This window comes from Cricetulus griseus, chromosome 2, assembly GCF_003668045.3.
Source record: "Cricetulus griseus strain 17A/GY chromosome 2, alternate assembly CriGri-PICRH-1.0, whole genome shotgun sequence".
Taxonomy (NCBI): Eukaryota; Metazoa; Chordata; class Mammalia; order Rodentia; family Cricetidae; genus Cricetulus; species Cricetulus griseus.
The window spans coordinates 88,462,324-88,476,628 of NC_048595.1; the positions used below are offsets into that span (position 1 = coordinate 88,462,324).

Consider the following 14,305-nt stretch of genomic DNA (forward strand, 5'->3'; position numbering starts at 1 on the left):
ACTACTAGCAAATGTACTAGGTTTGAAAATCACCAGTAGCAACCATTACAGTAATAACTGATCCAGAAGAATCAGTAGACACGAATGCTAGTGGATGTCAAAGTATCTATAAAAGGTTAACATAGCCCCCCACCCACCTTCTGTTAACTAGGATAGGTATTAGCTTTCCAGGGGAGAAGCCTGGCAGGACCAGGCAAAGAAGCACCAAGAGGGACAAACTGGTTACTTCACAGCAACACTCCTGATTTTTCTCCTACAGGTAAATTCCCTCTGACTATAGTGGACATGACTGGGACAGCAAAACTGAAAAGGGTTCTCTGAGGTGGTCTTGAGGTTATGAGAGTTATTTCTTCAGTGCAGTTTTTCTGCAAATTAAATGTCAATGTATTATATACCACCAAACTATTGTTCATGAATTATACACACACACATGTATATGGTACTGTATTAAAAATAGTGTAAAATTATAAAAGCCACTTTGAATTGCAATAGGTAAAAATGAGTAGGGAGTCATTGGGCATGGTGGCGCATACCTTTAGTCCAAGCACTGGGGAAACAGAACCAGGTGGATCTCTGTGAGTTTTGAGGCCAGTCTGATTTACATAAGTTCCAAGACAGCCAGAACTAAATAGTAAGATTTGTCTCAAAAAACATAGAAGTGAAAATTTTAATAAGTAAATTCTAATTCCCTTAGAACTGGAGCCAGTCTACCAACCAAAATGATCTAACAATTCTAACTGACCAAAAGGAAATCTAGAAAGACTCCCCCGCTGTACACATGAGCTCTTCTGGGGATGGAGCTCCGAAGCACTTGGTATGGTCCATCGTTTTACGTATCATCCTATGCTTTCCTGCAATACCACCTCTAACAAAACTAGGCTGTCTTGAATCCCTGGCAACAGGATTGTCTGTCTACCTTTATGCCAGAAAGGTTGGGAAAGCACCTAAATCCCCATGTGGTGTATGCCCAGGCAGACTTTGGAGGGTTCACACTGTGAGACCAAAAGTCCTTATGAGACTGTCCAAGTATGTCAACAGGGACTAGTGGTTCCACGTGTGCCAAGAGTGTCCATAGAGGGGTCTCACTGAGGAGTAGAAAACTTGTGAAAGTGATGAAGGCACAGAGTCAGAAAGTGAAATAAATATGCAGCTTTTTTAAGTTGCAAGAGTCAAGGCACTTATTCCTAGTGTAGGAATGGACTTTGGGAGCCCACTCCACATAGGAGGATACTCTCTCAGCCTAGACACACCGGGAAGAGTCTAGGCCCTGCTCCAAATGAGATGACAGACTTTGAAGATCCCCCATGGAAGGCCTCATCCTCCCTGGGGTGCAGAAAAAGGTTTGGAGGGAGGGGAGGGGAAGGGGAGGAGGGAGGGAGAGGGAACTGGGATTGACATGTAAAAGAAACTTGTTTCTAATCTATAGTTGGTCTATTTACAATTATAAAATAAAATAAAAAGTATCAACAAAGAAAAGAAAATCTGTTTCATAGGTCATGAAAAAAAAAAGTCAAGGCCTAGTATGTGAAAGAACAAAGGCCCTACAAATGAAAACACCAAAAGTTACCCCAATTCACAAAATAATCGAATACAGTACTCCAAATCTAAGGAAGTTTAAGGCATTATTTCACAGTAAAGATTCTTCCCGTTTTAAGGTGATAGGTCATGTGCTGCTATGCGTACACAGTCTCTGGAACTGTACAGCTCAACACCTTAAAAGAGTTCTCAGAGACTGGAGAGATGGCTTCCAAGGTCCTGAGTTCAATTCCCAGCATCCAGATGGGCGTTCACAACAATCTATAATGAGATCTGGTGCCCTCCTCTGGTGGAAGCATACACGAAGGCCGAATACTGAATACATTAATATATCCAAAAAAAAAAAAAAAAAAAAAAAAAGCAGTCCAGGCCTGGTCTACAGAGGTAGTTACAGGACTACACAAACTCCAAAAACCAAAACCAACAACAGTTTTCAAATAATTTTAGAGTTTGAAATTGGAATGGATCCAGCATCTGGCTCAGACTTTGCTTTAAAGTAGCAATTCAACTCTAAAGACCCATGTGACTGAGGGCTAGTGGCTAGTTACAATGTCAACATAGGTATGACACAGCTAGGGTTCACTCAAGAGTTAGCAAAGCTCCATCTGAATGTGTCTAAGGGTCTAAGCCACTGGCGCTCAATGCTGTGAATCTTTAAAATGGCTCCTCATGCCGTGATCACCCCAACCATAAAACTATTTTTGTTGATACTTCATAACTAATTCGGTTACTGTTATGAATCGTAAATATCTGATATGCAGGACATATGTTACCCCGTGAAAGGACTGATTGACCCCCAGAGGGATTGCAACCCACAGGTTGAGAGCCACTAGTCTAGGCAATCAGAATTTGAATCTGTAGATTTACGAGTAAAGCTGAGTGCTCTCACCAATGTGGGCAGCTATCTAATCTGTTTTTATTTTTCCATTAATTTCAAAAGGAGGTGCTTAGATAGCCTAGGCTGGTCTTGGATTTACTATACAGTCAAGGCTGGTCTTGAACCCTTGATCCTGTCAACACATCCTAAGTGCTAGGATTACAAGGTGTGCCATTACCTCTCCATGAGCCTGGTACCATTTGCTTTTTGGAGCTGGGACACGACACTTCCCAGGCTCTTGACTATCAGCACTGCCCACTGTTGTGCCCTGTGCACCAGGGAATTCCCACTCCAACAGCCTTTTCAGGTCTCTAGTCTTGGGCTGAATCACCACTAGCCTTCCCAGTTCTCCAGCCTGCACTTTCTCATACCCATCTCTCAATCTTACTGATTCCATGTTTCTGGAGAGCGCTGACCTACACAAATCCTCTTAAAAGCTAAGAAATAAAGGTGGAGTTTCCCAATCTTTACACCATGGCAAATATGACAGTTGCTCCTGCTGAGTCCACGAGTCCTCATCCACACACTCAACTAGGTGCAGATCAAAAATATCCTAAGCCAGGAGTAGCAGTGCACACCTGGAATCTCAGGACTTAAAAAGTGGCTGAGGCTGGGATAGATACAGCCACCCCGGACTTAACAGGCCAGCCAGAGCTATATAATGAGTGCAGACTCATCCCTCCCGCCCATCTGTGCTGACCATGTAATTCCGTCTCACCTAAAATTATAGTGTGACAACTAAAACCATTGTATTAGGTACCGCAAGCCATCTGCAGATAAAACATGGGAATTGAACAGCTTATACACAAAGACATTTTATGAGGGGCTTGGGCGTCTGGAGACTTCCTTGGAGTAGAGATCCTAGAAGCAACCTCCCATGGGTATCATGGAAAAGACTTACGCACCACACAAGGAAATGTTATCCATCAAATACCCAAGAAAAGAAGCTCTGAAAGCAAAGCCATTTAAAAGAGGTAAGAACAGAAAACAGCTTGACTGAGGCAGGCAGCACAAGCCTGAATGACAGGTTTAGTCTGTTCCTGGAGCGAGTTAGGATGGTAAGGACCACACTGCACACTGGTTTCTTTGGTCTCAGCAAGAACACAACCTGAGACTGCAGCTATGCAAACTATGCTATAGGGAAGGCTCTTTGCAATGATTCATAAGCCTTCGTGCGGGGGTCCACTAGTGACAGTGCTTTCTGCTGACAAGTCCAAGCCTCTGCCCACTGCCCCAACCATTTCCTCTGCAAACCTGTCCTGGAAAAAGACCCTGAAGCCCAATCAATAAGACTGCTCTCCTCTTTCCTCTCATCCTGTATTGTGATCTCAGACCTCCAGTTGTTTCCTGATGTACCTACTGACTTTGTCAGTGTGCTCTGGACTACCTCTCACTATCCTCCAAGCACAAGAACTATGTAGCAATGGGGAGAAGCTTCAAAAGTAGCCTGAGGCCAGAGGAAAGCACAAGAGACTCAAGCTGATCCCAGTGGTGAGACCAAGGATTTAGAAGGAATTTGTCATGTCCACTCGAGAACAAGTGAAGACCTGAACCATGCATCCCAGCTTGGCAAAGTAGAAACCGAATACAATGCAAATAAACGGAGCATGGCCAGAAAACAGGGAAGGCTCAACATTTTCTGTGCCAAGCCAGGAGCTCTTTTTAGGCTTTGTAAGCTTTCAGTCTGTTCCAACCCATAGCAAACCTCACCAGCACAGATGTAACTACTAAATGTGCACAGGTGAGCACAGGGACAGTGATATTGAACACTTTGACCCCATAGAACTAGAAATTTTAACTTGTTTAAAAGGTTACACTGAGAAACCCTATCCTGAAAAACAAAACAAAATCAACAACAAAATGTGAAGAACATCTGTGGCCTCTGATTCAGAACATACCAGGAAGGACATAGCCAGGAAGTAACTTACTCCTTCCTTCAGAAAGCAACCACTGCTTGCTCTCTGGACTCTGTTATATACACACACACACACACACACCCTCCCTTAGGCAAGGCACTGGGATCAGAGAGGAAATGGTAATTCTATGCCATTTGCTAGTTTAAGTGCCTTCATGAACCTTCGGTTACATCCACGTGTTGGCTGTGAACCAGGAGCCTGCAACTACCTTCCTCAATTACATCAACCAATGCCTGATGAGAACAAGCACCACTGATGGAAGCAATGTCACTTCCCATATACACTTGTATAAGAATCTTAAAAAATGAGAAATGACATATCGGATGTGTTGAAAATACTTTATAATCAGTCCCCTAGAATTCTAGACATTTAGTACAGGAATAAAATGTGAGAGTGGAACAGCTCAGTTCTTTTAATCAATAAAACAAAATATTTTGACTGAAAGATGGTTAAAATAATTTTACAAATATAAATTCATGCTTCCTCATATTTTCTACAGAGCAGGTAAACAGTAATAATACTAAAGATGCTACTAAGTCTATTTCATATGCAAGATTCAAAAATCCAATGGTTACATTAAGAGATTTGGCTAAAACTATCTGTAATTTAACAGTACCAGCAACAGGCTGGAAAGCTCACTTCACTAATATACAGTGTCTTGGCTGAGGAAGAAATGATCAGACTGGCCCAAGCTGTCCTCTGGAAATCATTACTTCTACTACTCTCATTTTGTGTCCAAGGAAGTTCCATGCCACCAACTTCTGCTGTCACTTTCCAGAGAACCAGCAGCTGCTATATTTTTATCAGTTCCTCGTGTCCAGTCTTATGCTAACATCCTGAGTATTATGGGAACAGGCAGAATGTCATGAAACAAATGGAGGCATTCCCACATCCCATTGGAAATGTGTTACCATTCTTCCCCACCCACACTCATTCTCCTGAGACATCACGCATAAACCACTGGAAAACACAGGCAGTACAACACCCAACAGTCTACCATGTTTATGGAAAAAAAAACATGAAAATTAAATATGGTAATCATGAAGGAAAATCATGGTTTCATTTATTTCCATAAAATGGGTTATGAGAGCATGATAAGCAGCTTTAAGATTCACCACTGAACACACTGCAGGAGACTGGGCAGGGGGTCTGCAAAGCCATCTTCTGACATGGAATCAGATGGTAGGAAACATTACTTCTTTAGGAGTACTGCTTATATTTAGGAAAAGATTGGACAAAGTCAACAAGACCACATGTGACCCTCTTTACAATCAAACAGCAATACTAATGAGGGAGTTTCCAAAGAAAAACTGAGATGAGCAAAATCCAAATAAAAGTCAACACTGTGATTGAGATTTTTCTTTTAATATGCCACGAGATATCTTGATTGTATATTTTCCAAAGTACTTCCAGCACATCTCCCAACCATACAAAAGTTCTCTCCCATCTTTAAATGCAGTAAAAGATGCTGGGTTATAGTCCCACCCACCTCCTCTCTTTGAAAGCAATGTAATACTAATGGATTTAATGGTAATACATTCTTATCTAATAAAGACATCCACAAGTATCATTATCAGACACCCAGTTTTGTAAGATTTGCATTAATTTTGAACTGATTCAGCATTTTGTGTGTTGTTTTTTAAAGGCAGCAGTTTGACTCATGACCTGTTGATCAAATGCATTTCTACTAAGGACAGGGGAGGGGAAGGAGACTGAATGCTGCATTTCTTCATTGGCCCCAAAAGTGCTAATTTCACAAAGGGATACATCAAAAGCAAACATGCAATGGTTGTTTTAAATTTTTTACTGCAATACAACAATGAAGTAAACAGTAATCAGACACCTACCAATTTCCCCCAAACAAACAAAGAATGTAAACAGGAAAATAACTCTGCCTATAATGTGTACAGCTTCTCAAATCATGTTAGAGGGTCTCACATTCAATAATCAGGAAATTTTAAAATAGCAGTAATTATTTTCATTTTAAGAAAAAGTCCCCTTTTCTACCCTCCCCACCCCAAGTACAGAACATGAAGAATGGGCTTCTTTTTGCATCAATTTCATATTTACGTGAAGCAGCAACAATGACCATCAATAGTTTGGCATTTCTGTTTACAGATGCTCCATTTTTTTTCCAATTTCAAAAAGCCATTATCCAGTGTTGCCATAAAACAGACTGTAGATTCTAGGTAGCAAAGATTCTTTCAGAAACCAATGTTAAGTCAAAGAAAGAGAAAGCAGGGCATCACACTAAATTTCTGGATCTAGTATACTAGAAGAATGAAACCCAGGAAATGTTATCTACTGCCTAGAAGAATAAAGACCTGCAAAGGCGGATGTTTGGTTGTATAGTATTTTACACTGTGGATCTGCAGCATCTGCTAATTGAAGCAGACATGCACAGTATGTATCCCTGCCCTATACCCTAGCTCCCTCCCTCCCACCCCCCACCACCTACTACCGTATACCAAATATTGTGGATATGAGCCCAAGTCACCCCAGACAATCCAGTGAACCAAGTTAGTGTAATGCACTGGTGTGAGTGTGAGATACAAAAGAGTCCCTTCAATCTTCATCAAAGTTCTGCTGTAGAAGAAAGTTGGCAGCCAAATTCTCATTCTTCTCACAAGCAAAATATGCTTGAATCACAAGTCCTTCAGGAAATCCTAATGCTTTTAACTGGAAGAAAAGGAAACAGTTAAACTCAACTCATCAATTATGGTTCATTTAGTTTGCTTTATAGGATTGCAGTATTGCCACTGGACATCGAAAACAAACAGCACAGAAAAGGCTCCTGAAATTTTCACACAATCAGCCCCATTTGAATCTGGATTCATCGGTCAACATTGAGAGGGTATAGAGAGCATTTGACAACACCTAGTAGATTATTTTGTTTTTAAATTTGGTTTCAAGTTAAGGAGATTAAGTTAACAGGTCCTGTTTATGAAATAAATTCTGGTACCAGCACTAAAAGGCAGTAGGTAACTGTCCTGCTTAAAAGTAAATGAGCATGTAGAAATCTAGGCATCAAAAGAATCTAGTAAGGCAATGACTGGGAAAGGGGGAAAGCACATGGAAAGACCTTAACTTGCACACCAACTTTTTATAAAAGTGAATGTGTAATTTCTTAACATAGCTTGTATCTTTAAACACTTTATACTAGAAAAGTGGGTGACCAATTACAGTACCACTGCATGATATATCTAGCAGTGAGAACCAGTGCTCTGTATTTGTATGTACTTAAATTTACAGCATATTTGAAACACTGATACTAGCTACTTTTAATAAAATTACATGATAATCAATACTAATTGCTTTTAAACTCTCAAGCCAAACAACAGTTTACTCTTATTAATTTCCTATATATAATTACTACTTCTCAAATTAATACCTTCCTTAACTGTCTCAAGAACTGACAAAAAAAAGCACATACAAAAAAAAATTTCATAAGAATTTATAAATCAAAGTAGAAAAAACTAAAACAAAAAAGAACTTATTACCTAAGTTGGATACAAACTAAAACTAGGGCAGTTGAAGTAATAAATCAAGATACACTTCAATGAGACATAAACCTAGACTCAAAGAAGCAAAGATGTTAAAAATGTAAGGCTAGAAAGAGACATCATACAAACAATAACCAAGAGACAACTAGAGTAGCTACTGTTAATAAACAAAACTGTTACCAGAAATGAGGGGCTTTTTATGAAAGCGGTAATAAACATGTAACAAGAGGCCAAAAATACACAAAACAAAACAAAACAAAATAACATTGGAGAGAAAAATCAGTACCTAGAGACTTCACTGTTACTACTACCAGTAATAGGATACAATCAGAGAGAGGACCAAGTCAGAGGAATTAACTAGCATTATATATCAACAAGCATGACAGTAGGAGAATGTTCAATAAGAGCATATTACAGTCTCAAATATGGACAGAATGTGCTTCAGTAAGAATAGCCCGAAAACAACACTTTGTAAGTTTAAAAAACTGAGGTTATATAAACTAATTTCTGTGGTTGTGATGGGTGGTGCTTACAGCGTAGCTTAGGACTAGAGCTGTATACAATTTGTATTAAGACAGACACCTTGCCAGGGATATGATTCAGTACCCTAGGATGAATGAGGCCCTGGGTTCAAGCCATAGCACCACCCACTAAGAGTGCGTGTGTTTGCTCCTGTATGTGTATGTGTGTCCTTTAATGATCTAAACCTTAACAAATTATGAGAGTAAAACTAACCCAAAGGGTATTTTTGAAGGAAGAGGGGTGGGAGAACTGTTACTTTTACTTCAATAATTTCAGTTAGAGAACTTGGGACTTTCATGGAACCCCACTAAGCTTCAGCCCTAGCAGGTGGCCTCGCTGGGGAACTGTTCCTCAGCTCTTTCTGCCTTCCTTTAACAGTTCCAGCCAACCATAATTTTCCCTGTAGGTAATGAGCATAATGATGGTTGGGGGGTGGTGGGGGGTGGGTCTGGGCCTGGTGGAACCTTCCTGAGCCTATAAAAATGTGAGCTGGAGAACAGGAATTTGGGGGGGGGGGAAGGAAGTGCCCCTGTCCTTATGAGCACCTTTGACCATGATTTAATGATTGTCTGATCTACTCAAAGGCTTCACAAGATAACCTGTGATATATTTTTAGCAGATATGTTATGGAAAAGAGAAATTGCTGGTTTTTAACTGACTGAAATTAATTTCTATATAGCCTGGATATATAGAAAAAATCTGATGTTCTGCTACTTCACTAGTAGAAAAATGTGAATAAAGAGATGTGCTTTATATAAAAACAAAAGAAAAAACCCCACTAACCACGGGTAACCAGGAGGGAAATAATAAAGACGAGAGAAATACAAGAGACTTAATATTCAAAACAACAACAAAACAGTAACTTAAAAAAAAAAAAAAAAACTGAATGAAGGGACCTGGGAGGAGTGGGGAGGGGGACTTTGGGCTAGATGTATTACAAGAGCAAAGAATCTATTTTCTTTTCTTTCTTTTTATTTTTTTATTTTTTATTTTTATTTTATTTTATTTTTTTGAGATAGGGTTTCTCTGTGGCTTTGGAGGCTGTCCTGAAACTCACTCAGTAGACCAGGCTGGCCTCAACATAGAGATCCGCCTGCCTCCTGAATGCTAGGATTAAAGGTGTGCACCACCACTGCCTGGTGAAGAATCTATTTTCAATGGAGGAAAAAAAAAAACAAAAACAAGAAAACCCCAAAAAACAACAACAACAAAAAACAAAAGATCAGTAACTGAAAAACTTTCAAAATGGTCAGGAAAAAAAGAAAAGGGAAGATTCAAATTGCTACTGTAAAGAATAAAATTCAGCAAACATAACTACTACCCTTTTTGACAAAAGAAAACTACATGAAATCAAATAGTAAGCATTGAAATTCCCCTAAGCAAAATAAAATGGTGACTGATAAATTATCGGCTCTTTAAATAGTCAAGAACAATTCTTAAACTCTTCCAAAAAACACCCTTTACTTATTCTGTGGGGTCACTATTTCCCAGTACTAGAACAAGACACCCATCACCAGGAAACAACAAAGTAGCTAGAAGATATTATGAATATAGGCACAAAAACCCTCAACTAAACCCCAGGGGATTCAATCAAACATCAACTAATGGTCAGTGGGATTTCAATATACACCATAAAGTACTAAGAATAAAAGATAACCATTTGATAAACAAATGTACCACTTGTTATTTCAAAACCTGACACTAAAGGGGTCTGACTTCCTTAACCCAAAACTCCATGGAAATGAACAAATAAATGAATTCAGCAAGATTGGGATTATAAAATCAACATACAAAACCAAACTATTCTTCTATGTAACTAGTAATGCAAAATTTGAAAATAAAAAGAGTAAGTCCCAACAGCATCAAAAAGAATAATAGTTCTTAGGAATAAACTCCAAAGTAGTATAACATTTTTATTCACTACAGCCATAGAACACCACCATTTTTAACTGTCTTAGGAATTAAGTTGTTTTTTGAGATGATTTTACTACAAAGTCTAGGCTAATCTCAAGACCTGGAATCCTCCAGCTGTACTTCCCAGGAGCTGGGATAACAATGCTGCCCTATCCTGCCTATCAGGCTCTAGATTGTTAACAAGGGTCTCAGTGGCTCCATGGTATATGCTACAATCCCAGCACTTGCAAAATGGGAGGCAGAAGAATCGTGACTTCAAGGTCATCTTCATCTACATAGCAAGTTGAAAGCCAGCAGGGCTATTATATAGCAAGACTACCTCAGTGACAAAACCCAAAAATCAAAAAGAAAAAAAAGATATGGGACATTCCTCAAATGCTCCTCCCAGGTGAGCATAAGGCTCTAAGCTCTACTATTTTTAAAAGAGACCAGAGACCAGACAAGCTGATCCTGAGATTTACACAGGTTGAAGTATCCAGAATAGTCACAACAATTTTAGAAACAAAATTGGAGCACTCAACACCTTCTGATCTTACACATCTTAGAAATCTACAATAAGGCAGTAAGGAGTGAGGTACCAGCATAGGGATAAACATGGATCAAAGGATTAAAACTGAGTCAAAAAGTAACCCCAAAACATCCATGGACCACTGACTTTTTATAGGAACCCATAACTTCAAAGTGTTTTCAACAAATGGTGTTGGGATACACATGCAAGGACAGATTCTCACTCATACAATGAGAGAACAAAGAATAGATCACAGACCTATACACAAGAGCAACGGGTAAGCCAAGACAGATTAGTAGAAATGAGTTAAGGCTCCCTACAGTTAATAATAATTATTAGTTAATAATAATAATAAAAAGTCTTGCCACACACCTTTAATCCCAGCACTTGGGAGGCAGAGGCAGGTAGATCTCTGTGAGTTCGAAACCAGCCTGGTCTACAAGAACTAGTTCCAGGACAGCCTCCAAAGCCAGAGAAACCCTGTCTCAAAAAACCACCAAAAACTATTGGTGCTGGAGACATGGCTCAGAGGTTAAGAGCACTGACTGCTCTTCCAGAGGTCCTGAGTTGAATTCCCAGCAACCACATGTGTGCAGATATACATGGAAGCAGAATTTTATATACATAATAAATAAAATATTTAAAAGTCTTAGCCAATAAGAAGCCTGAACCATTGGCCAAACTGTATGTATGTATGTATGTATGTATGTATGTATGTATGTATGTATGATAGAATTAGTGAATTGGTTTAAGCAGTAATGTACCAAATATGGTACTTTCCCATGTACAAATGTAAAAATGAGAGACTGAGAGTTACTGATCACAGCACCACAAAATCTAGATTATTGCATTGCCCAAACCTGCACTGGTCTACTTGTTGAGGACAGAAAGATAGCCAAGATAGCTAGTGCCTGATGTTTAGGGTCAGTAGTGAAGTAAAATTTAATAAAAAATTATTTTATTTAATTGGGTATCAGACTACTATTTTTGTGTTTTACACCAACGAAAACTTTAGTCTATTACTAATTTATGCAAGAAGACCCTTTGCTGGGGGATGGAACGGCACAAAGGACAGAAAGCAAGGGGAGGCGGAATGGCCTAAGAGTGTTTACTGCAGTCCCTGGGGTAAGGAAATAGGTACCAGTTTCTGGTAAAAATTAGAGCTGCAGTGGTGTCCCAGCAGGAGCCACTAGCCCAAGTGCTAGGATGACCAAGGGACTCAAATCTACTTTGACTTAATTAAACTCACCCGTTCTATAGCTTCTTTTTCCTGAGGTGTTACTTGAATGTAGTTCATGTGCCCACTTCCAGCTTCTGCAATTCCTCCACCACCACTTCCGCCACCGCCTCCTCCACCTCCACCTCCTCCTCCTCCACCTTGACCACCTGCTTCCTGAACTGGTTCATTTAGCATCTGAATAAAATGTTCCTGGTGTTGGCTAATTTGCTGTAGTGATTTACAAAAGAAAGAAAAAACACAGAGTTCATAAATGTTTCCAGGAAGAAAGAATCCTAAGTAAAAATAAGAAAAACCTAAGCAGCCATAGCATTCACACTTTAATTCCAACACTTGGGAGGCTGAGGCAGAAGGATCACTGTGAGTCTGAGGCTTGACAATTTTGAGTTTTGGGCCAGTCCTATCTAAAAGAAGCCAGAAAGGGGGGGAGGTGAGGAAAGGAAAGTGTTTTCTTAGATGATTATTAATGAAGCACAATCGTTCAGAGAGGTAAATGGAGAGAATGCAAACTTAAAAAATTACTCCACTCACAGGAGGCTCAGAGGTTAAGGCACTGGCTGCTCTTAGAGATGGTCCTGAAGTTCAATACCCAGCACCCACATGGTGGCTCACAACCATCTGTAATGAGATCTGGTACCCTTTTCTGGCCTGCAGGCATATATGCATTCAGAACATTATACACAATAAATAAATCTTAAAAGAAAAAAGAAAAAAAGAAAAAGAAAAACTCCAGCCAGGTGGTGGTGGCCCACAGCTTAAATCCCAGCACTTGGGAGGCAGAGGCAGAAGGATCTCTGTGAGTTCGAGACCAAGCCTGGTCTACAAGAGCCAGTTCCAGGACACCCTCCAAAGCCACAGAGAAACCCTGTCTTGACCCACACCCCAGGAAAAGAGAACTCCACTCAAAACAAAACAAAACAAAAATCCTACTGAGGGCCCCTGTTTATGTATAATTTATTTTCCACACTAGCAGACCATTCTGTATACAAAACTGAAATACTTCCTGGTCTGAGCATGAAATATGTCCATAGGTAGATTTTCTAAAAGGTAGTATATCTCACTAGTAGTAAGCCTATGAAAAGTGATTTACAAAAGCTAAACACCCTGCCAGCTTCTCTAATATGTTATTGTGTCTCAGGAACCTGAAAGAAGAAATAAAAACATTTCCCAAATTTAGTTGAGCAAATTAAACTTGATTCAACCTATATTCCAACTTGTTCTTCAGTGCCTATCTAAAACATAGGCTCTGGGTTTAACCATAGTACAACAACATTCCAACTCCTTTTCCAAGTTAACATGGATCATTACCTGCAGCAACTGAGGATTCTCCCGACCTATCTGCTGTAGCAAAGCTGGAAGCAGGGAAGGATTCTGCTGGATAATTTGTCGCATCTGTTGAAACTGAGGCTGATTCCGTAAAAATTCAAGGGGGTGGCCTGAAATAGATGCAAACATTTTAAAGCAAAAAATGGTAAATACATATAACAAAGAGGTAGTGAAGCCACACATTCAGACAGAAAACACTTCTGTTCTCTGGCACAGTCACAAACTCTATAAACCCCAATGTGCTACTTTACTCTGTAGAAGTTATACTGGTAGCAAAGGCAGAACACTGAGAGATAAACTTATCCACAATGCCCTGTGAACTATTACAGAAAACATAAGAAACTGGTGTTCTACTTCAAAACAAAAGGTTATGTTATTGTAGTTGCTCACAAGAAGCATACATACATGCATGTGTGTGTATGTATTTATGTATGTATGTGTTACATGAGTATTTATTTCTGCATTATGTGTAATATTAAAGTGAGACTTAGAGATTAAGCTACCTAGTAGGTGATGGTTGGAAATACTAAAATCTGAGCTAGAGCTGTGCCTCCTCTTTCCACTATAAAACACAGACCCCCCAACTGACTGCCAAAATGAGAGCAAGAAATTATCAAAACACAGCCTTTTCAAAATTAGCAGTCTATCTACTAAGGTTTTGGTGGCTTTAAAATTGTACTATCTCTTCCCTTTTCCTTTTGAGACAGGGAATCTCTATGTACCCCAGTTCTCCAGGAACTCTACTGTGTAGACTAAGTTCCCTCAAACTCAGAGATCTGCCTGCCTCCTGGTGCTAGGATTAAAGGCTTGCACCACACACACTGCCTAAAATTATGCATTCTTAGAAAAGTGAGCTGTCCATTCAAAATGAATACTGAGTTCAAACTATGAAACATTTTTTCTTAGTATCAGCTAGTGGAGTAAGCTGACAACACAGTAACACTGATGTGCACTACCATACTACTA

General features: G+C 39.6%; 1 protein-coding gene across 1 annotated transcript in view; it reads right to left on the minus strand.

The window, feature by feature from the left end:
- Positions 1–5,359: 5,359 nt before the first annotated feature.
- Positions 5,360–14,305, minus strand: part of Rad23b (RAD23 homolog B, nucleotide excision repair protein) — a 42,161-nt gene continuing 33,215 nt past the window's right edge. The window contains exons 8-10 of the mRNA XM_027403063.1: positions 13,322–13,449; positions 12,026–12,223; positions 5,360–7,008 (exon numbers count right to left, since the gene is read on the minus strand). Coding sequence (XP_027258864.1) covers positions 6,895–7,008; positions 12,026–12,223; positions 13,322–13,449 — 440 coding nt within the window. The 3' untranslated portion in view covers positions 5,360–6,894. The remainder of the gene's footprint in view (positions 7,009–12,025; positions 12,224–13,321; positions 13,450–14,305) is intronic.